Source organism: Melospiza georgiana, chromosome 14 (genome assembly GCF_028018845.1).
Source record: "Melospiza georgiana isolate bMelGeo1 chromosome 14, bMelGeo1.pri, whole genome shotgun sequence".
Classification (NCBI taxonomy): domain Eukaryota; kingdom Metazoa; phylum Chordata; class Aves; order Passeriformes; family Passerellidae; genus Melospiza; species Melospiza georgiana.
Genome location: NC_080443.1, coordinates 3,512,029 through 3,533,800, shown reverse-complemented (window position 1 = coordinate 3,533,800; position 21,772 = coordinate 3,512,029). Strand labels below are relative to the sequence as shown.

The following is a 21,772-nucleotide window of genomic DNA, read 5'->3' as shown; positions in this document are numbered from 1 at the left end:
TGCCCTGTTTTCTGGTGGTTGAGCCAGACTGCACTGGGAATGTTTTTCTCCAAAGTAATGTTGGTACAGAAAACAAAATCAAAACTGTTCCTTTTCAGTCACTGGCTTTTCCCTCTGTTTTTCTTGTTTAATTCTCACAGAAATGGGGTTAAGATACAAGAGAAGCTCTTCCATCTTAAATAACAACTTCTTGAAAAATGACCACAGTAAGAATGGCCAGACAAAACTTTGGGGTTTTTTTCTTTGCCTACAGATAAAGAGAATAAAACAGGTTAAAATTATAGTCATGCTTCAACCATATGAAAAGGCAAGTATGAAAAATTTATTCATTTTAATGAAAGTTTTACAAGGACTTTTTAAATATTTTTCGTGGTAATTGTGATATATGACAAAAATTAACCAATGTCTTCATATCCTTCAATTTCCCAATTTCATTTGGTATGAGATATTATGTACTTATAATGTACTTCTGTCTTCCTTGTTCTGATAATTTTGAAATGAAGGTTCATAATCTTTTCATACCTGTGTTGTTCCTGAAATGCCACAGAGACTATTGAAATAGCTGATGTGAAAAGAAAAAAAAAAAGAGGGGAGGTCATATTATGGGGCTAACATTGTCCCTTGAAATGAAGCAGCCACGTCTTTCACATCAACTCTACCCTGGAATTTACAGACCAACAAAAAACCCCCCAAAACCCACATAATTTTGATGAAAAGATAACGGGATATGTAATCTTTAATGTTCGGTTAAGTAAAGTTTTGCTGAGGAATTTTTTCTTAGATTTAGTGTAATTTGATTTGACCTCAACTAGTCTGTGTTTCTTTATAAAAATAGAAAAGTACCTTCATTTATTGTCTAGTTTTGTTTTAGGGCTTGCTCTCCTTGGGATGCTGTAAACCCATTAAAAGATTTTTAATTTTACCAGCAATCCTTCTTTTCCTCAGCCACCAAAGGAAAAAAAATAAACATTGATTTCAAGGATTCTAATGTTATTTTCCTCATAGACAAGGGAAATGACATTTTACAGCCGTGGGAAAAGAATCCTTCCCTCTCACATAGGTACACAAATAGATGAAGACATGAAGGAGTTCAAATTCCAAGGCATTTTGAGGCAAACACTTTGAGGGCTGCTCCTATTTAACCCTGTAGTTTGAACCTTTTCAAGATGCACTTTACCAATTAAATCATAAAAAGTAATTTTCAACTTTAATTCGGGAAATAGCAAGGGTACAGTATATAAATGCACCTTTTATTATCCCTACTTACCAAAAATGAAGGTTAATGTTTGTTAGGGTTGGAATTTATTGCTTGCAGTAATGCATGCTCTGCTTTGATCAATACTAAAGCAAATGATAAGGATCATCCTAACTTGCAGTTTTTAATTGTAGCTTAGCAGTTTCTCAGGGTGAATACTTTCCATTCCAACCTTCCTGCTTCCAGGTTCTTGAATTTTAATGAGAGGACCAGCGTGTTTCCCTGCATTCATCTGACAATATTAATGGTCAGATGTGTTCTAAGATTTGATCTCAGTACTGTCATTCTTTAAATAACTTTATTTTCCTAAATAATTGCAGGTATGTTGCAAGTGGAATATAAAAAAATATATATGATTTAATAGCTGTGGTGATGCTGGGTCATGGTTTGCAAGAACTTTGCATCTTGTGAAGGTCAGCAGGAAATATTAGGTGACTGCAATTCTTAATTACCAAATAGACTACAGCTCTTAACAGAATATTTGGGGTTTAAATATCTGTATTTTTCCTTACTTAGTTCTTGGTTCCAGTGGAATTGGTTTTTATTCTGTGATAAATAAGGCTTTTGAAAATATATTCAGGTCTGCTAAAGGTTCTGTAATAGAACTGCCTGAATAGTGCAGAGTCTTTAGTCCAGCAAGAGATTTATTTTGTATTTTTTTAAGTAGAGCTGTTTAGAGACTCTCAATAAAATGCTGGGTAAATTCTATCCAAAAGGCCACCAAAAAAATCAAGAAGTCTCTTCTTAAGGATGTTCTAAAGGAAATTTGATGGCCTCTGGAGAAAATCAGCTTTAGTATGTCACAATAGCTTTTAACAGTGCTTCAAACTCTGATCAGGATCAATGATTTTTCTGATAAACATCCACCTCCGAAGGAGACTGTGTTTTTTTGTTTTTTTTTTTTATTTTAAAAACAAAGCCTGACTTTGATCTCCTTTTTGAGTCCAAACTCATTCCACGGGCCTTCCACCAAGTGGGGGTTACCAGTTAACACAGGTTTTGGAAGGCAAACCTGCCCTGTGCCCATCTCTGGCTGAGGAAAGAAACACTGAGTACTGAGGCACTCACTGAGGTTATGATGTTCTGTGCTACTTTTCAAGTCTCATTTTAATTTTATATTTACTGAAACCAAATATTTCAGGTAGAAAACAATCCTAAAAGCTCAAATATATTTCTTTCTGTATTTCATGTCTGAATATGTGCTTATATAGGTATGTTGAAATAAATTTAGTACAGAAGAAAATAGTTCAGGACTAAAAAAAAATCTGGAGAGCTCACTCCTTGAGAAAACACATTTTTAAACATAAAGAAGCTTTCCAAGTGCTTCTGCTTTTCTAGATCCAAGCTGATTGACACCATGGAGTTTTTACCACAGATTTGCAGAGAAGGATCAGTACTCAGAATTCTCCTAAATTCTCCTTCCATGCCTGCCCAAGGAAGGATTTGTAGTCCCAAGGGAAAAGCTCTCAGAACTCCTGATGCCATGTGCCAGGATAGTGGCACGAATTTTTCATGGTGAAAATGTCTTAGGAGGTTCTCTCTTCTGAGCTGGTGAAAGGCAATCTCCTGGCCTGAAAAACAGCATCTTCGAGAAAAGAAGAGGGGAAAGGAAAGGGGAAAGGAAAAGGACCTGGGTTTAAATGACTTATAATGGTCAGGGGAACTTTTCTAGGAAGTGGGAATAAAGATAAGGTAAGTACACATCAAAGCTCTGTCAGGTCACATAACGCTGGTACACACTCACCTTAATGCACTGCTGAGTGTCAGACTGTCCCTGCTGCTGACACACCCAAAATACAGAGTGTGAAACGCTCTGTTCTCGCTGTGGAGTAAAAAGTAACACCACTATTTCAGCTGTACCTGGAAAATGCATTGCAACTACTGAGAACTACTCCTGGCAGGAAAATGAATCCACAAACACCAGAGGTTTATGGCCAAAAAGGAGGCAGAGGAGTCCTTTTACTTTATTCGAATAAAGGGAGAGGCCATGGGGCATTTTCCCTGGGTCTCTCAGATTTTAGGAGGACACAGCCTTCTTTTTATCCCAATTTCCTGGCCACATTTTCCTCTTTCCCCATTGGCTGAGGTGCTTGGGAGGTACAGACTTCCTCAAACACCTGATACCAAAGACTCCCTTCTAAGGTATCACCCCCCACCTTTCTCTTTCCTTGTGTCAGCTAGTGGAATTCCTTGTCACAGACATGTTTTCTGAAAAATCCTTTCCTTGGATTTTTTCTCCTGAGTAGCTGAGAGGCCTCAGGAACAAAATGTAAACATTGGTTATCTACTGCTGTGGAATGCAACAGGTGCATCTGGGATTGGTCTCATGTGGTTGTTTCTAATTAATGGCCAATCACAGTCAGCTGGCTCAGACTCTGTCAGAGACAGAAGCTTTTGTTATCCATTCTTTCTTTTACTATTGTTAGCTAGCCTTCTGATGAAATCCTTTCTTCTATTATTTTTGTATAGTTTTAATGTAATAAATATCATAAAATAATAAATCAAGCCTTCTGAAACATGGAGTCAGATCCTCATCTCTTCCCTCATCCTCAGACCCCTGTGAACACCGTCACAATTCCTTATGGAATTTATGGTTCTTCCCGTTGTTTCTTTCATCTCTCAGTATCCAGTTTTATTTATCAGCAGACCTATAGTTTGTAAAGACAAACTCTCTCATTCCATTCATCAGTCAGTGGAATCCTTCCCATTGTTTCTTTTATCTCTCAGTATCTAGCTGTATTTACCAGCAGATCCACAGTTTGTTTGTGAAGTTCCTCGTTCCTTTCACTCCAAATTCTCCTGTGGTTTTGGTTTCTAAAAGGTGATGGCAATGTTTGCATTTTGAATATATAATCACATTATTTATTCCAAAACATGGCAAAATTATGTTCAGTTTTTATGGACAGAATGTGCTCTGTAAATTCATCAATGAAACTTGAATGTGACTACAGTTCCACAAATCCTGAATTTTCTCCCTTTCTTGGTAGGAATGGAAGAATGTTTTAATGTTGTCTTGTGAAATGAAGCTGAAAATACTTCATGGTTTCAATTTACCAACTGGAAGATCTGGAAGGTTCTGTAACTGGAAGGCAGGAGCAATATAACAGAGTCAGGATGCTCTGTCAGCATTTTCAGGGGAAAATAGCAACTTTATATTGTCAAGTGGGAAAATGGATAAATTGGCATGGGTAGAGTTACTGTACTAGACTAAAATGAAATAATTTCTTTCAGCTGTTAATAAAAGAGAGAATCAGTTTGGAAGGAACTGGAGGGAAGCACCTGTCTAATCATAATTCTGTTTGTACAACACTGGGCACATTTGCAAATGGGTTTACTTTTGCTGATCTGAAACAATTCCAGTATTTTACTCTCCAAGTATGTCAAGTGGGTTCATATGTATTTAAAATATGTTCATATGTATTTAAAAAAGCCTGTAACAGGATTTTTGTTATGCCAAAGAAGTGTTCCTGAGCCACAGAAGGACTTTTTCATCCATGGGATATAACTTTTACTCAGTTCTCTTCCTGTGCAAACTGAGTATGGAGAATCTGATTAAATGTTAGTTCATTTAAAGTTCAACAATGTTAGTTCATTTAAAAGTCATATCTTAAGGATATGCAAATGGCAAATTAAGTGTAGCAATTCTGAACAAGGCCTTAGGAGTGTCACTGTCAGGGTGCTGCCCTTTGAACCTTGCATTAAAACCTACTCTAAAGCAAGAGCTGTGAAAATGGGCAGCAGGTGTGGCAAAAGTGCAGTTCTAAGACATGCCCAGGTCATTTCAGTGGAAAAACAGACCAACATGGAGAGTTTTGGAAATCTTGCTTCTGTTTCTAAGAATTACCAATACAATAGCTTTTCCTTGTGAAATTTTTATAGGCTCTTAAAACAAACTCAATAGGGCAATTAAAACCAGATGAGGATAGTATTGAAAATATTAAGTCAGTTCTGAGATTGTATTTGCATATTAAGAGATGCCTATATTAGAAAATATGGCATGAAAGGCTTCATTTTCCAAGCCTGCCTTTAGAAAGGTGAAAAGCTGAGGGTATGGCCATGTTCCCTGCTCTTCCAGAGCCTGCACACCTGCAGATTGGAGCAGTGGAAACCAGAGGAGTGTGGGTGCCTGTCTAACTTACCTGCAGAGGGATTTCAGACCTGACATTTCAAATTGGGTTTTTTTTCTAATTCAAGGAACATAGGGGACAGGACTGGTGTAGTGATAGACCACCCCCATGACAATTTCACATATTAATGAAATTATTTCCGACGGTGCTTAAAAATAGCTTCTGGTTGTTATGTTGAGGCGTGGAGTCTTAGAATAATCAAGCTGAAAAGGCCAGGAGAGTGAAAGGATTCAAAGGTGTAGCTCTTATTAAGTCTCTGTGCAGAGACCAAAAGACAGTGTGCTGTTGAGAATAGCTCTGTTAATCAGTGTCTTAAAGACTCTGGCATGCTGAAGTTGTATCTTGATGAACTGATAAGGCTGCTGCACTTGTGCACTTAAAGGGAAGGAATTAAAGTACATCCTAAAATCCTGCTTGCATATATATTACTGAGCTGCTTTGGTGGTTTCCCATAATCAGGGAAATGTAGTCTGAGTGCCCTGAGGTTCTGCCAGTGCTCTGATCTGTAGCTATTTTAGCTTTGCACAGTGCTGCAGGACCTGCATTTGAAAGCTGTCCATCTGTCTGTCCCTGACCACCATGGTGTGATAGAAGTGCTGTCCCCACCCTCTCCTGAATAAAGCCATTCCTCCTCACCCTGCAGGAAAACTCTGCAGAAACCTTTCTAGACACAAACACTATGAACTTCTTTTAGTATTTTAACTTGGTTTTCTGCTCTTTTTGTTAACTTTGATCAAAGCCAATAATGAAATAATTAGAATTAATGAAATAATGAAATATTTCATGTAGTATTAGAAATAATGAAATTCTTCCTTATTTCCAATACTACACAACTATGATAGTTATATGGTTTTTGTATTGTTACAGTTTTCTTGGTACCATTTGTGTTTTCTTATGAAAATGAAGCAAAACCAAAAAGCTGATCCAGCAAGTTATATGTAAATCCAAAATAAAGTTGTATCACAGTAATATATACTACTACAAAGTTGATGTGCAATATTGTGAAAAACCAACAAAACTGAAAGCTAATACAAATACAGGTCAATAATCTAAAAGCATAAACAATAAGCACTGCTTCAGAGAATACTCTGTGTGGTTTTGAAGCCCCTGAGTCTGAAGCAGGATGAACAAAACAATCTGGAGGAGAGCTGCATCCTGTGCTGGCAGCTTGTCCCCTTGGCAAACCCATGGCAGGAGCATCCCCAGCACCTGTAAATCCCAGATCCTGTAAATCTACACCCTGGACACTTGTGCATTCAGGCACAGCAGCTGTCATGGGGATGGTTCAGTCATGTCTGCTCCACACTCAAATTCTTCTCTGTCCTTCAGACAACAAGATTTTTGGCACACCATCTGGTATAAGGACATCCTTGCATCTTAGAAAGTCAAGATGCTTCCTCATGAGAGAAAAGTACAAGCCACACTTGCTTTTCAGCTTGGATCATACTCCACCTGGCAATTTAGGGAGAATTCACTGAAACTTGTCATTTTAATTTTAACTAGCACTGTCTTGCTGCTCACTTGTTTTGTGGCATTGTGTGTCTGTGCTGAACACCAAGATGTTAACTTAAAGTTGCACCACATTTTGTCTTGAGAATAAACAGCCTTTTCTTCAAATAGAAAAGTTGTATTTTAGGCTAGATTTACATTATTAACAGAACAAGTAGAGAATATGCAGTTGTCATTTTCATGACCCTAAAAATACACTAATATTGAAGACAGCAAGCATTCCATTACACCTCCTGCTGCTGAAAAGTCAAATTTAGGCACCAAGTTTTCTTTCTTGGATGAGATAAGATTCTTATCACTGACATTCCTGCTGAATTTCATTTGCAGTAGGGGATGAAGTTTTCACATCACAATAGCTAAAATCATGTCCATACACTAGGTCCTTCTGAGAGAGTGGTTCATGAACTGTGACAGCACTCCATGTGTTCTTCCTCAGGGATTTCTGTAAGAGTTCTCTCATTCTCTTGTTTTCTTTGGCTGTGGATTCCCACATGATTTCAAGTTCCCCTTCTGTTTTCCTAGGAAAAAAATGAAGAGAAATTTTAACTTCAACAATGTTTCAGCAGTACAGAAGTACAGTATGTGGATAAACAAATTAGAAATAGCCTGTATTTAGGTGCCTGATTGAAATTAATTCCTTTTTTGCTTTTGAAAAAGCTCATTAAATGTAATGCTATATAGGATATGACCAGAAAACCACCCATTATGTAACAAGTTGGATTAAATCTGCACACAGAGCAGTGCATGTGAGACCCAGATATTGTGACTGTCCCTCCTGCACTGACTGAGGCTCCCTGGTGAGCACAGCTCTGCCCCTTCTCACTGCCCAGAGCACTGTGCCACCCCTCTGAGCCCCAAGGCTCTGCTCAGTGCCAGCCTCTGTGCTCAGCTAATGCATCTTTGGGGGAGCCAAACAAAAGTGGTATCAACTCAGAAGGCAGACAAAGCCCAAGAGCTTGGGTATCCTTTGGCTCCTAGTGTATGTCAAAATACAAAATAATAAGGAAATGAAGATCAGTTGATGTGAAAAGCACAGCTGATGCATGGAAAATGAGCACACATATTTTAATACACAACCAGAGGACACAGGCTCAAGCTGTGTCAAGGGCAATATAGGTTGGATACAAGGAAAAAGTTTATTACAGAAAGGGTGATAAAGCTCTGGAATGGCTGCCCAGGGAGGTGGTGCAGTCCCCATCCCTGGGTGTGTTTAACAAAGCCTGGATGTGGCACTGGGTGCCAGGGTTCAGCTGAGCTGTTGGGGCTGGGTTGGACTTGATGATCTTTAAGGTCTCTTCCAATCTGGTCATTCTGTGAATTTGTGAATCTGAACTCTTCTTGGAGGACTAATTTTGAAGCAGAGCTGTGAGATGCAGAGGCAGGGAGTGCTAACTGGCTTTGCAATGAGCAGTCAGAGCACACTGCAGTCCCAGGTAAGGCACTGCAGTGTGGCACCACTGCACAACTTGCAGTCTGGTATTTCACAGTTCAGCTGTTTCCCAGCTCAGCATCTGACAAGAAGCAGTAGCATCCCAAGTGTAGTTACACAAGGGGATTTTGTTTGAAAATTTTGACCTGATTGAAATTTAAAAATGCATTCAGTAGAATTGAAATTTAAAAATGCATTCATTGCTTAGGGAGAGGGTGTCTTCTTGCTAGTCACAACCTCCCCTTCCTTAAGGAATTTGGATTACAGAGCAGCTTGGTTGCTACAGCTGCTGATGCTCTGTACATCTTTCTCAACACCAAAATTTCCTTGTCTCTACAGCCGGTTTGCCTTTTGAAACACAAGTCTTTGCCACTTGGCATTTAAAACTAGATACATGTGCTGTTTCCAGATGCCTTCAGACAAAAGGCATTACATTCATTTCTTATTAATGTAGGCTATTATTAATTAAATAAGTAAAAATAAAAATTTAATTAAACCCCTAACTTAGCCAAAATGTAGGATTTTATAACTTGTTGAGTAAGCAAAATTCCAGTGCTCCACTGAAGTTTGAGGATGAAAAAATTATTAGATGTAGGTTCTGAAAGATTCCTCTTTAAAAAAGACATGCCCTCATTGAAGTAAATTCATCCAGCCTTAAATCTCAGAATCTTATTTGGGCTGGCTCAGGAATTCATTGTCATCTATCCTGTAACAGTTTGTTTATATATTCCTTATCACCATGGTTTTTATTATGGTTATAATTTTGTATGTCACCTCAGAGATAAGACAGCTCCTCCCCCTTGCTGTGCACAACTGCAAAGCTTTTCTGCTGTGGAGCCTCTTCCAAGGACAGTTTAATGCACTTTTCAAACTTACATTCTGCATCCAAAGCACAGCAGCTGTGACTAGCTTGAGGTATTGTTTCTCTGCAGAAGTTTTATAAAATAAATTCTGACCTAGAAAACTCATAAAGGTCAGTGACCTGTCAAATAAGACTGGAAACATCTAGGAACTTGTTTTTAACCCTAGGATCACATCATGAACTTTGTTTATATCTCAAACCTATTATTTAAGGAAAGGTTGTGATATTGGTATCTCTTATAGTTACTCAGTGACTAATAAAGATTGCATTATCAGCTGCCTGAAAAACAAAATGCTATTGCTTTCTCATTAAGGGTTGCTGGGAATTTGCAATCTTGTCTAGCAAAGGCTGTAATTACTGATAAGGCTCTAAAGAGCAGCTTCCAGTAAGGGAAATCTGTTTAAAAGCTTTTATTTATCAAAAGTACAAGTATATCTATATGTGTTTCTTCTGAAAACCAAGTAGAAAAATTCTTATCCTTTGGATGCAATGGGTAAGTAGTGGAACTGCTGATTTTTCTTATGAGCTTAAAGAATGCAGGAGGGGAGAAAATTTCAAAGGCAAGTCATCTCTGTTATATTTGATGAAAGCCCACGCTAGTTTGGAGTACACTTGTTAAAAAGAGAAGGAGAGAAGCAGCATGGATACATTTCTTTGTCTACTTGTGAGCATGCTGTGACTGCAGCGGAGGGGTGATGGGGGTGGGACAGTCAGGATGGATGGAGATGAGAGATCTCTGAAATCAGGTTTTGGAACTTGGGGTTTATTGCAGAGGGCCTGGGTGCAGAGCCTTGCTGGGAGCTGCAGCCACAGAGAATAAAGAGAGTGGGAAAGGGAGAGAAGGCAGGAGCGTGGTAAAGAGGATGAGAGAGTAAAAGAGGTAAAGGGTAAAAGAGAATAAGAGAGTAAAAGAGGGTAAGAGAGCAAGGTTCCCATTACAATACCATAAATCTTCTTCTGTGTTGAATATTCTAATTCTCACTAACCAATCTAGTACAATATACAAACCCTACAGCAGTTACATACAGCCTATAAGAATCATTACATCACCATACTGTGTTACATTTTAAACCCTAAAATCTCCTCTTTGGGCCCCTTCTGCCAAGCTGTAGGGTCTGCTCTGACCCTTGGGCCTGTCTGCAAGCAGAGGGTGTTGTTCCATCAAAAGGGGATCACCTTCAGCTGGCCACACCACTGTTTTCCAGTTGTTCAGTAACTGAGGGATCTCAAAGCTTGCTTTCATTTCAATCTCGCTTATAGTTTCTATATTCTCAAAATCCTGTTCCAGGTAATCATATTTACGAGGCTTTCCTGTTTCACCTTCCCCAGCAGGGCAGCTGCTGTGCCTGTGGGCACACAGGGGCTGGGCAGTGCCCTGTTTCACTGTGCTCCTCCTCAGGTTCTGCTCATCCCTCTGCAGGCTCTCACTGAAAGCACAAGGCTCTTTCCAGCTCCAAAGTGGGATTTCACTTTGCTTTTCAAGAGAACTTACCAGCAACAACAGGTACAGTATGCTTTTATGATAAACAATTTCATGGTGGTAGATAAGTCAGACTTGCCCCAGTTTCCTGACTCCATATTATTAAACTAAATGCATGAGCAAAATAAATTATATGAAATAGTTTTCTGTCTTCACCTGCTTACAGTGACTCATCATACTTTCAGCTAGATTTTAAAGTAAACTGGATTTCTGCTTAAAATGTGGCATGCTACTCTGGTTTTCATTATGTAACAGTGAAATTAGAGAATAAACATTGATTGCATGCACTTATCTTAATGTCTATGTAGGCATTTTGCACAGAAATATTATCAACTACACAGTATTCTGGACTAAAAATCTACTCTGTAAACACAGCTAGTCACAATAAATTGAAATGTTTGGTACCCTCCTAGCACTAAGGGACTTTAGTTGCTAAACTACAGATGATGAGCAACATCTGAACTACAAATAATTTTCCCTTCCTTACTTCTGTGACTGTGTGAAGGGAGAAAGAAAATAATAAACCTTTGTAAAATCATTAAAAAAAATCAGAAAAAGCAGACTAAAAGACACGTTTAATTTCTAGCTGATAGGCATAAAAGAGTAGATACATATTTGGATTACATTGGGAAACTACTTTATATTGCAGTACTTGAGAAGAATAATGGAATATGAAGAAGTTAGTTCATATTAATTGTATCAGCCATGGTGTTAGTTGGTTTTATTGATTTTGTTTCATAAGCATAAAAACTTATTATCTCTTATAGAGGTGTAGAATTTAGCTGACTTCTTAGTAACATTTAAAAATTTTTAATCTACATTTTTAATACAGTAATCAAAGGAAAACAGCAAATCACGAGGTTAACTAAAATACTACTTGGAGGATTATAGTAAAAATTCTTCTTTACTTTTAGACTTGTGTTCATTATATTATATTCTAATAATTACTGTTAAGATCTAACTACCACCAGAAAAAAGCAGTCACTTGTTACACCACTCAATAATGTTGGAAACTAAAGAAATGAAAGACATATCTTGATGGGATTAATCTTGGGCTTGTTTCCATAAACCACTTTTCTTTATCATCCTACAGTTAAATGGACTACAGTGGTGTAGTTCCAGGTCCAGATCCTGTTTCTTAAAAGGAAGCTGCAAATATTAATTGTGCATGTTTACTGAAGAAAAAAGGAATTAATTTGGACTGAAAAGGTAAAAGTGATTTAGTATACTGCATGGAAAGTATAATTACTTTACACATCTGTGTTGCATCATCTAATTTGCCTACTTTGGGGCTAGAAGGGTAAATTTTGAATTATCCATACTGTGGGATTTCAAATTTTGCTCTATCCTACTCTGAAAAAAAAAAAAAAATTACAGTAAAAAATTGTAACATGAGCCCAGAGATATGAAAGCCATTTAACAGTTTAAAATCCTAAGCAAATATTTTCAGAGAAATGTCAATCAGTTCAATCTGGTTTTAAATGTGAATATATTATATTATTATTAATATTATATATATAAATATATAATATATATATAGAGAGTATAATATATTAATAATATATTATTATATTATTAATGTGAATTTCAGAGATCATTGTACAACTCTGCTACTTACACCTGTTTAATTGCAATGTATAAAGTAACTGAGAGGGACTGCACTGATATAAGGCAGATAATACCAAGCCCTGTTTTTCTATTGTCTGTTAAAATCTATTTAAATCGATTATTTCACAATGGCAGTGATGACTTGAGAAATGACTGCTTATTACTTTTCTTTAGTTGTAAACAGAAACTGTTTTTTTTATGCTGATAATGTAAATGTGCTATGAAGCTTTCCACTATCAGAGGGAAAAATACTTTTAAAGGACTCTGTATTTAAAGGATATCTCAACACTGCAGACATAATCTTCTATAAATCTGTTCCATTTTCTTCTCTTTATTTTGCACATAGCCAATCCAGGTCACTTGTTAATAGATCAGTAAGACAGACTCAAAAGAAAACAGATCTTTGGTGTACTTAATAGATTCCCTTTATTTCCTACTATTCTAAAACTCTTGAGGGGTATGAATGGGGAAGTGTTCAGCCTTTAGCAGAAGGTGCTATTAAAATAAATCAACATATATTTTGATTTACAGAATCTTTTCAAATTATCAAAGATTCACACAGATTGATATCCTCCTCAGACTGATATCCTTCTTAAGAAAAGCAGCAGCCATATAGAATAAATTGCTCCTTCCAAAGACCTTTCTTTGGAGAGCTGGCAATCATGGGCAGGGTTTCAGCACTCTCATTTTCATGTCACAGGAGATGGTTTGTTTCCAGCTCTGCTGGAAAGCAAGTGCTGGTGGCTGTGTGCAGGTGCTTTCCTGCCACTGACATATTTTATGAAAATCCTTTTGCTAGGATTTTTCTCCCAAGAAGCCTCAGAAAAGAAATGCAAACAGTAACTATCTGATGGCTGTGGAATGTGGTCTGGAGATGTTTTACCAACAGGTTCATCTTTGATAGGTTGCATGTGAATTGTTTTGAATTAATGGCCAATGACAGCCAGCTGTGTCGAGGCTGTGAGCAGTCACAAGATTTTTCATTATTATTCATTCTTTTCTAGCCTTCTGATGAAATCCTTTCTCTATTCTTTAGTATAGTTTTAGTATATCATTCTATAATGTAATGTAATGTAATGTAATGTAATGTAATGTAATGTAATGTAATGTAATGTAATGTAATATAATATAATATAATATAAATCAGCCTTCTGAAACATGGAGTCAAGATTCTCATCTCTTCCCTGGGGACCCTCAAACACCTCCACACTTTCCCTTGTCCCTTCACCTGCCTGTGCCCCCCTCACCTGTTTTGCTCCAGCACCTCCTTGAGGGTTTCCTGTTTGTCTTGCAGCAGCTGCTGCAGGTGCTTCTTCTCTTGCTCATACTGAGCAGTCTTCCTTTCAAATTCCTTCTCCTGCTCACTCATCTTGAGGTTGATATCTCCAAGCTTCCCAGCTGCTTTCTTTTTATACACCTGTAAGGGTTAAAGTTAATAGAAAAAACTGGGATTGTAGGAGAAATAAGGACAAGTCATTCCCAACAAAAGAAAGAGCTGGAGATACTGATTTTCATTTGAATCTTTACATCAATGCTGCCTTGCTCAATTATGCCAGGTAGACTGCATTATGGGATTTTTTTGATCTATTTCTTAATATGAAGGTATTACACTTAATTTTGTTCTGCATAAAAAACTACAGTGCACAATGAATATCATACTGTATGTCTATTTTATTAGCTGCAACAAAAGGTTTATTTTCCAAAGCTACACTTCACAGCACATGTTGCTTACCACTTGCTGAAGAGTCATACTTATCAGTACATACCATGAAAAAGTGTTTCTGTTTTGTTAGTTTAATCTTAGTAATTAAGAGGAAGAAAAGAATACTTTTGCTTGCTGCTTCATGTAACAGTCCTCTTGTTCAGTGAAGCACAAGTGATTTTTTGATTAATGGCTATAGTAACTAAATTATTTACTAATGACTGGTTTCATCTCAAAAATAAGAAATTATAACTTTGCTTTCTGAAATAACATCCCCATTGAATTGCATAAGCACACAAGAAAACTGGTTTGTGTATTGTTACACATTTCTAGATGCTGCTGCTCTTGACAATACCAAAATCCAATATTAACTTAATTTTCTCATGATTACAAATAAAATGCTAAAACTGTTATTTTTCTCTGCATATTGTGATGTTTCCTACAGGCTGCAGAACAGAGTTTTGGGATAGAAACACCTCCTTTAATAAAACTGTAAACTAGTTTAGAGAAGCTTTGAAAATACTGCTAATATAAAGTTTTATTTCAGGTGCTAATCACTAAGGTTTTATCTTCACCTGAATCAGGGGAGAAAAATTTGAGTTTGCCTTTTGCAGGTATTAAAAAAAGGCATTTTTAGACATGCTGTATATAAGGCTATATAATCCTTCCCACAAACTGTTTCCTTTTTAGCACTTACAAAATGTGTCATTGTGAAGTTTCATTTTCTAGAGGTAATAGGATAACAATAGGTAATATTTACCTAGAATATCAGTAATTCAATATACAAGCCTGACCAACATAGGGCTTTTATCCTATTTTTTCCCTGACAGTTTTAATAGAAGAATAAGAAGCCTGAAAGTTAACCAGTACCCAGAGAAGCCTCCAAAATGCAGAGTAATGTTAAGGAAGGCTACAAGTAAACAAGTTCCTTGTGAACAGAAGGCTGCTCAGAGCCAGCCTGGAGGAAGTGCAGAGTATGGGAAACAGCTGAACCTTCCCCTGTGTCAGTAAAAGGCCCAGCACGTGCCAGGTCCAGCCAGGTGTGACTGAAATGCCCTCTGTAGATTAGATGCCTGTAATAATTTCAAAGAACAAGAGCAAACTTCCTCTCTCTACTTTATCACAAGGAAGGAAGGCTGGTGAACTGTAGCACTGGTGAAACCCTGCTTTCCATCATGTGCTGACCATCTGAGGTGTGTGTTTTAAGCTGCATTCTGTCCTCCCCAGCCCACAGCTGCCTCTGCTGGCTCTGCCCTCCTGCTCTGCCTTTGCCAACTGAAGCTGAGTCCCGTGTGCAGAATGGTTGCAAAATCAGAGGGGAAAAGTGCACATTTTTCTTATGATTGTAGTCTGAAACTAGGTTTGAGTGATACATTGTTCTGATTGATTATAAATAATCTGTAAAATGCAGCATGGGCAGGTTGGGCACACTGACACAGGCAGCTGCTGGCACTTGCAGATCCTTCACACCTTTGAATTGTTCAAGATAACCTATTACTGTGAAGTGAAGCAGGCAGCAGCAAACAGACTGGTGGAGGTGACAGTTTTCAGGAAGAGGATGGCAACACACAGCTGGAAGTCCCAATATTTCCCTCTAGAGATGGTCATGGCACCCCATGTACATAGCAAGCAGGATGAGGAATGATCATGGATGCAGTGCTGGTACTGAAGGGGACATAATTTACTCCCAGGTGGTAAAGAGACAGTAAAACAGACTGCAGATGATGAAGAGGAACTATGCATACATGATATTTTTGGGTCAGGGTATACATTATGCTGTTATTCTGGGTCTCCTAGGAGGCCCTTGGCTCCTGGGTTGGTCACAGAGATCTTGGAAATGGATGATTTTGTTGCAGTCATGGAAAGATAGGTTCTATTCAGCAGGCTCAGAATGCCTGGGACACATAACCAACCTTCCTGGGGATATTAATCTCTTCCCTGATTTTTGGCAGCACTTTTGTGTGAGTGGCAGTGTGTGCAAATCATCTCCTGGGTTCACAGCTGAGTGGAGAAGTGTCTGAAGCTGTTTCAGTTTTCTCACAAAAGCCAGCACAAATTTGGGCACATTTCTCTTTCCTTTGCATACAGATCAACTTACAAGTGTGAAACAGAATCCAGTGTTTCCTTACCAGTGAGATGAATGCATTTCCTTTCAATTTTGGTTATACTTTCTGTTTTCTATGCAAACATGGTTAACTCTGGGAAATAAGCTACATAGTATACAAAATAGTGACATACACCAGAATAATTTAGAGATTCTTTCTATACATCAGCTAACATCACAAAGTGTGAAAGATTCTGAACATATGAATGAAGGGAATGAAGGGAAAACAGGTGTTGCAATATTATATGCTGTACTACCTGAGCCCTTGTATTTCCTGATTGGTAACTTGGGACAAAAATAGGGGTGAATTCCTGCCCTGATAATTAAAATATTTGGGGAAAAAAATAATCCATTTTTAGGACTGACAGAACAATGGAAGAAGTTTCTTAAGTGGCTGCATTTAAAAAACCAACAACGCTCCATAAATTTTCAAGGGTCTCATGCTGGAAAAATCTAGAGTCTAACAAAGCAGAATGAATACTCTGAAGAGAAAAGCCATGTATGCAGCAAGACTTCAATCAATCCATGGTATCCTGATTTCAGACACAAAGCACCTTTCCCCAAGTCCAGATTAATGTTGATAGGAACATGGCAAAGGAACACTGGTGATAGGAACATTGTCTCCATCAAATGTGCTGGCATGAACAACTGCTTATACAAATCAGCAAGTTCTGCAATTCTAAGAACATGCAGTTCTAAATACACTGCTCCTCAGTGATCAGGAAATGCTAGGAACAAATCTTTATTGCTTTCTCTTCATCAATCACAATTTTGTACTCTAAATGCAATAGGGAGCAAGAGGACAGGAAAAAAATTAAGGCCAAATTAGCAAACTTGCATGAAAATGAGGGCAGTTCCAGCAGGAGATGGTAGATATCCTCAATACAAAGGTTGTTTCTGTTTTTACTAAAACCTCATGACTAACAAAATAATTATCAGATAGAGATTCAGAATGAATGAACTTCTTGTCATTCTTTTTATCAACAGTGTGTGTGCATAATTTAAAGATTAATTACATTTGCAGTAAAGGAAAGGAAAAGGTGTGTAATGATGAACTGGATGCAAATTCTGTTATCAGAGATTTACTATTCACAGTTGTAAGTCCAAAACCCTGGATTGTTTTCACAGAATTTCTACTAGAAATGTTTGACTAAAATACTTCATAAAAAGACAGATTTTTCTGTGTTAGCTGTCCCTTTTGCATGAAGTTGAAGGACTCCCTGATGAGACAAACATTATGTCCAAGCGCATATTAAAAGAGAACAGTGCAGAATTCTGACTGTAAAGAAACAGTTTTAATACAAGAAAGATTGGCTTCCTCAAATTCTTGCATGGATCATCAAACTGCTTGGTAATTACAATTATGAACTACAAAGAGAGCTCCCAGGGAACACCAGCCAAAGTACTACCTCAGGTTATGCTGACCATGGCACGAGTCAGTATCTCTCAGTTCACAGGATCACAGAATGAATTAGCTTGGAAAAGACCTTTGTGATCATGAAGTCCAACCCATGACCTGAACACCTCCTCATCCACTAAACCATGGCACTGAGCACCACATCCAGCCACCTTAAACAGCTCCAAACAGCTCCAGGGACAGTGACTGCACCACCTCCCTGGGCAGCCCAATCCAATGCCCAATCACCCTTTGTGTGAAGAACATTTCCTAATGTCCAGGCTAAACCTCCCCTGGCACAGCTTAAGGCTGTGTCCCCTTGTCCTGTCACTAAATGCCTGGGAGAGAAGACTGACCCTCACCTGAGCACAGGCACCTTTCAGGCAGAGAGTAAAAAAGTCACCCCTGAGTCTCCTTTTCTCCAGGCTGAGCACCCCCAGCTCCCTCAGGGGTTCCTCACAGGGTTTGTGTTCCCGGCCCCTCTCCAGCCTCGTTGCCCCCTCTGGAGGTGTTCAAACATCCCAAGATCCTTCCCAAGCTGAGGGCCCAGGCTGGACACAGCACTCAGGGTGTGCCCTCAGCAGTGCTGAGCACAGGGGAAGGATGATCTCCCTGCTCCTGCTGGCCACACCACTCCTGATCCAGGCCAGGAGCCATTCTTGGCCTTCCAGGCCACCAGGGCACTCTGCTGGCTCACATTCAGCTGCTGTTGACCAAAACCCCCAGGTCCCTTTGTGCCTGGGCACTGCCCAGCCACTCTGTCCCCAGCCTGTAGGGGGTTTTGTGGCCAAAATGCAGGACTGGGCACTTGGACTTGTTAAACCTCACCTTGTTGGACTTGGCCCATCTATCCAGCCTGTCCAGGTCCCTCTGCAGAGCCCTCCTACCCTCCAGCTGACCAACACATGCTCCCAGCTTGGTGTCACCTGCAAATTTACTGATGGTGGACTCAATCCCCTCATCCAGATCTTCACGGAAGATACTGAACAGGAGTGATCAGTGCCCCAGCAAAGCCCTGAGGGACACCCCTGGTGCCTGGCCCCAGCTGGATGCAGCACCATCCCCACCACTCTCTGAGCCCTCCAGCCAGGTCTGAGCCCAGCACAGAGAGTACTCATGTCCTGTTGGGATCTCTAGCTGGTCACAGTGACCCCAAGAAAAGTTGGAAAATCTCTTTTCCCAGTCCAGTGGTTCAAGGAGGAGTCAGGGCTCTTCATTTTTCAGTCTCAAGGTTGTTTATTGTTTCTTATCTATAAAACTCTTTCTCCTGACCTGCCAAGGTCCATTCAGCAAGACACACAGAGGCACTCTGCCTGCCCCCAGTGTGGTGTTATCTTTTTATACTAAAAACTACGTGTACAATATTTACAATTACTTCCCAATACCTGTCACCTGTGTTGGACAGTGAGCTTCTACTCTAAACCAATCTAAAAGTGATGTTGGCATCACCCAGAAGATGGAGGCCAAGAAGAAGGAGGAGAAAGGCTGGATACACCCAGATCCCTCCATCTTGCCCCCCTGAATCCCCATTCTACAAACTCCAAAATCTACTTTTTCACCCTGTGATAACTTCACTGTTATTCTACTTAATTTGTCATGGCTTGCAGATCTTCATCTAAGGTTGGTACCTTGTTCCACGGGTCACAATCAAACCCACAGGTGTTCTGGGTTCTGTGTCAGGGTCTCTGAGACCCCTGGCAGGGGTCTTGTCTGCTCAGGACAGACAGAAGGATGTCCTGGGTCCTGACACTGTCCCAGCCCTGGGCTGCAGCTTTTCCAGGAGGGAGCTGTGGGACAGAGTGCCAAAGGCCTTGTTGGAGTCCAGGTAGACACATCCCCAGCCTGCCCCACTGTCACAGACATGTTTTATGGAAAATCCCTTTGTTAAGATTTTTTCTCCTGAGAAGCTGAGAGGCCTCAAGGACAAAAGGTAAACATTGATTATCTGCTGGTGTGGAATGCAACAGGTGCATCTGTGATTGGTCTTATGTGGTTGTTTCTAATTAATGGCCAATCACAGTCTGGCTGTCTCAGACTGTGGTCAGTCACAAGATTTTATTAGCATTCCATTCTTTTCCTTTGCTTGCAAGCTTTCTGATGAAATTGTTTCTTCTATTCTTTTAGCATAGTTTTAGTATATCCTTTTATTTAATATAATATATGTATCATAAAATAATAAACCAGCCTTCTGAAACATAGAGTCAACATTCTCATCTCTTCCCTCGTCCTGAGACCCCTGTGAACACCCCACATCCACAGGTGAGTCACCTGGTCCCAGCAGGAAATCAGGTTGGTCAGGCAGGTGCTGCCCCTCCTAAGCCCACACTGGCTGTTTCTGATGCCTGGCCACCCTGTGGGTGCCATGTGATGGCACTCAAGGTGATCTGTTCCACAACCTTGCTGGGCACTGGGATCAGACTGACAGACCTGGAGTTCCCCAGAGCCTCCTTCCAGCCCTTTCTTGGGGATGGGCTCACACTGGAACCTCCCTGGTGAGCCAGGACTGATGGTAAATGATGGAGAGCAGCTTGGGGAGCTCATTTATTCCAGCTCAGCTTTATGCCAGCTCCCTCATCCCCCTGGGATGGATCCCCTCTGGGCCCATAGACTTGTAAACCATCTAAATGGTTTAGCACAGCCCTGACTGCTTCCTCCTAGATCACAGGGGGCTATTCTCCAGGGAGGCTCCCTTTTCCCTTCTCCCAGCTCAGGAGGCCGGCTGTCCTGAGAGCAATCTGTTTTACTGCTGAAAACTGAGAAAAATATGGTATTAAGTATCTCTACCTTTCCTTACGTTAATATATTTCCCTCTGCATCCAATGAAGTATGGAGGTTGTCCTTGCCCATCCTCCTTTTGCCAGTATTGGTTTTGCACTTAAAATTCACTACATGTAAATGTTCTTAATTTCATACCAACCTCTTCTCTATCCCTTACAGCAGTCACAGATCTATTACATTGCAAAAGATCCACATTTAATAAGAATACAAGCCACTGTCTTAACAGAGGAGCTAGAGATAAATTATGGCGAAAAAAGCTAAAAATATTTTATGGCTGTCTTAATATAATTAGGTAAATATTTCACAGTAGTGTTTCATCCATTCAGGTATTTTATAAAGGCTTCCTTACAAATTCAAGCTATGTTTCAGCTTACTGCTGTCTCTTTGCACTTAAAATTTCATTTATTTTCTTGGTGGTTAATTTCTAAGCTGTGCCAATCCTTACAATGAAAGTGCAGAAGAAGATGGTCTCCATTAACACAGTGGTGGTGCACATTTGTGTCATTTGATGCAGGAATAGCAGTGGATGTCTTGACTGGCAAAGTGGAATATGGAGACTCTGCCTCAGGATAAACTGAACAAACTTTATGTAATACAAAACAGCTTTTGTAATAATGTAAAATATATATTACTTTCTAGATACAGAAACCAATATACCAGGTATCTTTCTCCTTTCTTTTTTTAAGATTACAGTAAAAATAATCATGGTAGCACCAAAGATGCTGAAACATAAATGTTTCAAATTTATTTCACTGTTATACTGCAATTATATACTGTGCTTTTTGTTTAGGGAGTTATAAAGATAACTTGAACTTAAAATGTATTCCCTAACTAGGCTGGATGTTTGAAATCCTCTGATTTCAAACACACTTTCACAAGAAAGTACTTGATGATAACTGTACACCTGAGATAACATTTTCATTCTTCCAAATCTAATTGTAATGGATTTCAAGTTGAAGGAGTGGTACAGCCTCAAAGAAGTAGAAGACAGAACACTTGGGTTACAATATAGAGCAAAAAATGAAATACAAATAATCTTTAAATATTATTACAACTACTCATAATTCTCCAAGTAATGATGTAAACACAGTATCTGGCAGATATGCAATGCACAAATACAATGGAAGAAGACACTAGTGAAAATAACAAGGATGATCTGTTTTGTTTTTTCAAAACTTTTGAAGATAATCCATACATAACTCTTTCATAAAAACATTGGCAGAGATTAACTACTTTTCTCATTAAAAATCCCAAACATTTCACAATAGATATTTAGCTTAGAAACACTGCTTACCTTTACTTTTTCTTCCAATCTTCCTAAACGCAGGCTGCCTTCTATAATTTTCTTGAGAACACCCTGATTCTCATTTTCCAAACATCTGGCCTGCAACCATGCAGTAAACAAAGCCACATGTAACACTCTGTCAGTTTGTCAGGGCAGACAAAATGCACACACTGAGGGAGACACAGCAATTCCACTTTGAACTCCAGCTGTCTGAAGAGCCAACATGGATAAAGAGTC

At 39.2% G+C, this 21,772-nt stretch overlaps 1 protein-coding gene across 2 annotated transcripts in view; it reads right to left on the bottom strand.

The window, feature by feature from the left end:
• Nucleotides 1–6,319: 6,319 nt before the first annotated feature.
• CEP89 (centrosomal protein 89) overlaps nt 6,320–21,772 on the bottom strand; it is a 34,698-nt gene continuing 19,245 nt past the window's right edge. For both annotated transcript variants that reach the window (XM_058033899.1, XM_058033900.1), the window contains 3 exons: nt 21,545–21,634; nt 13,518–13,687; nt 6,320–7,409 (listed from right to left, as the gene is read on the bottom strand). In XM_058033899.1, coding sequence (XP_057889882.1) covers nt 7,187–7,409; nt 13,518–13,687; nt 21,545–21,634 — 483 coding nt within the window. In that variant the 3' untranslated portion in view covers nt 6,320–7,186. The remainder of the gene's footprint in view (nt 7,410–13,517; nt 13,688–21,544; nt 21,635–21,772) is intronic.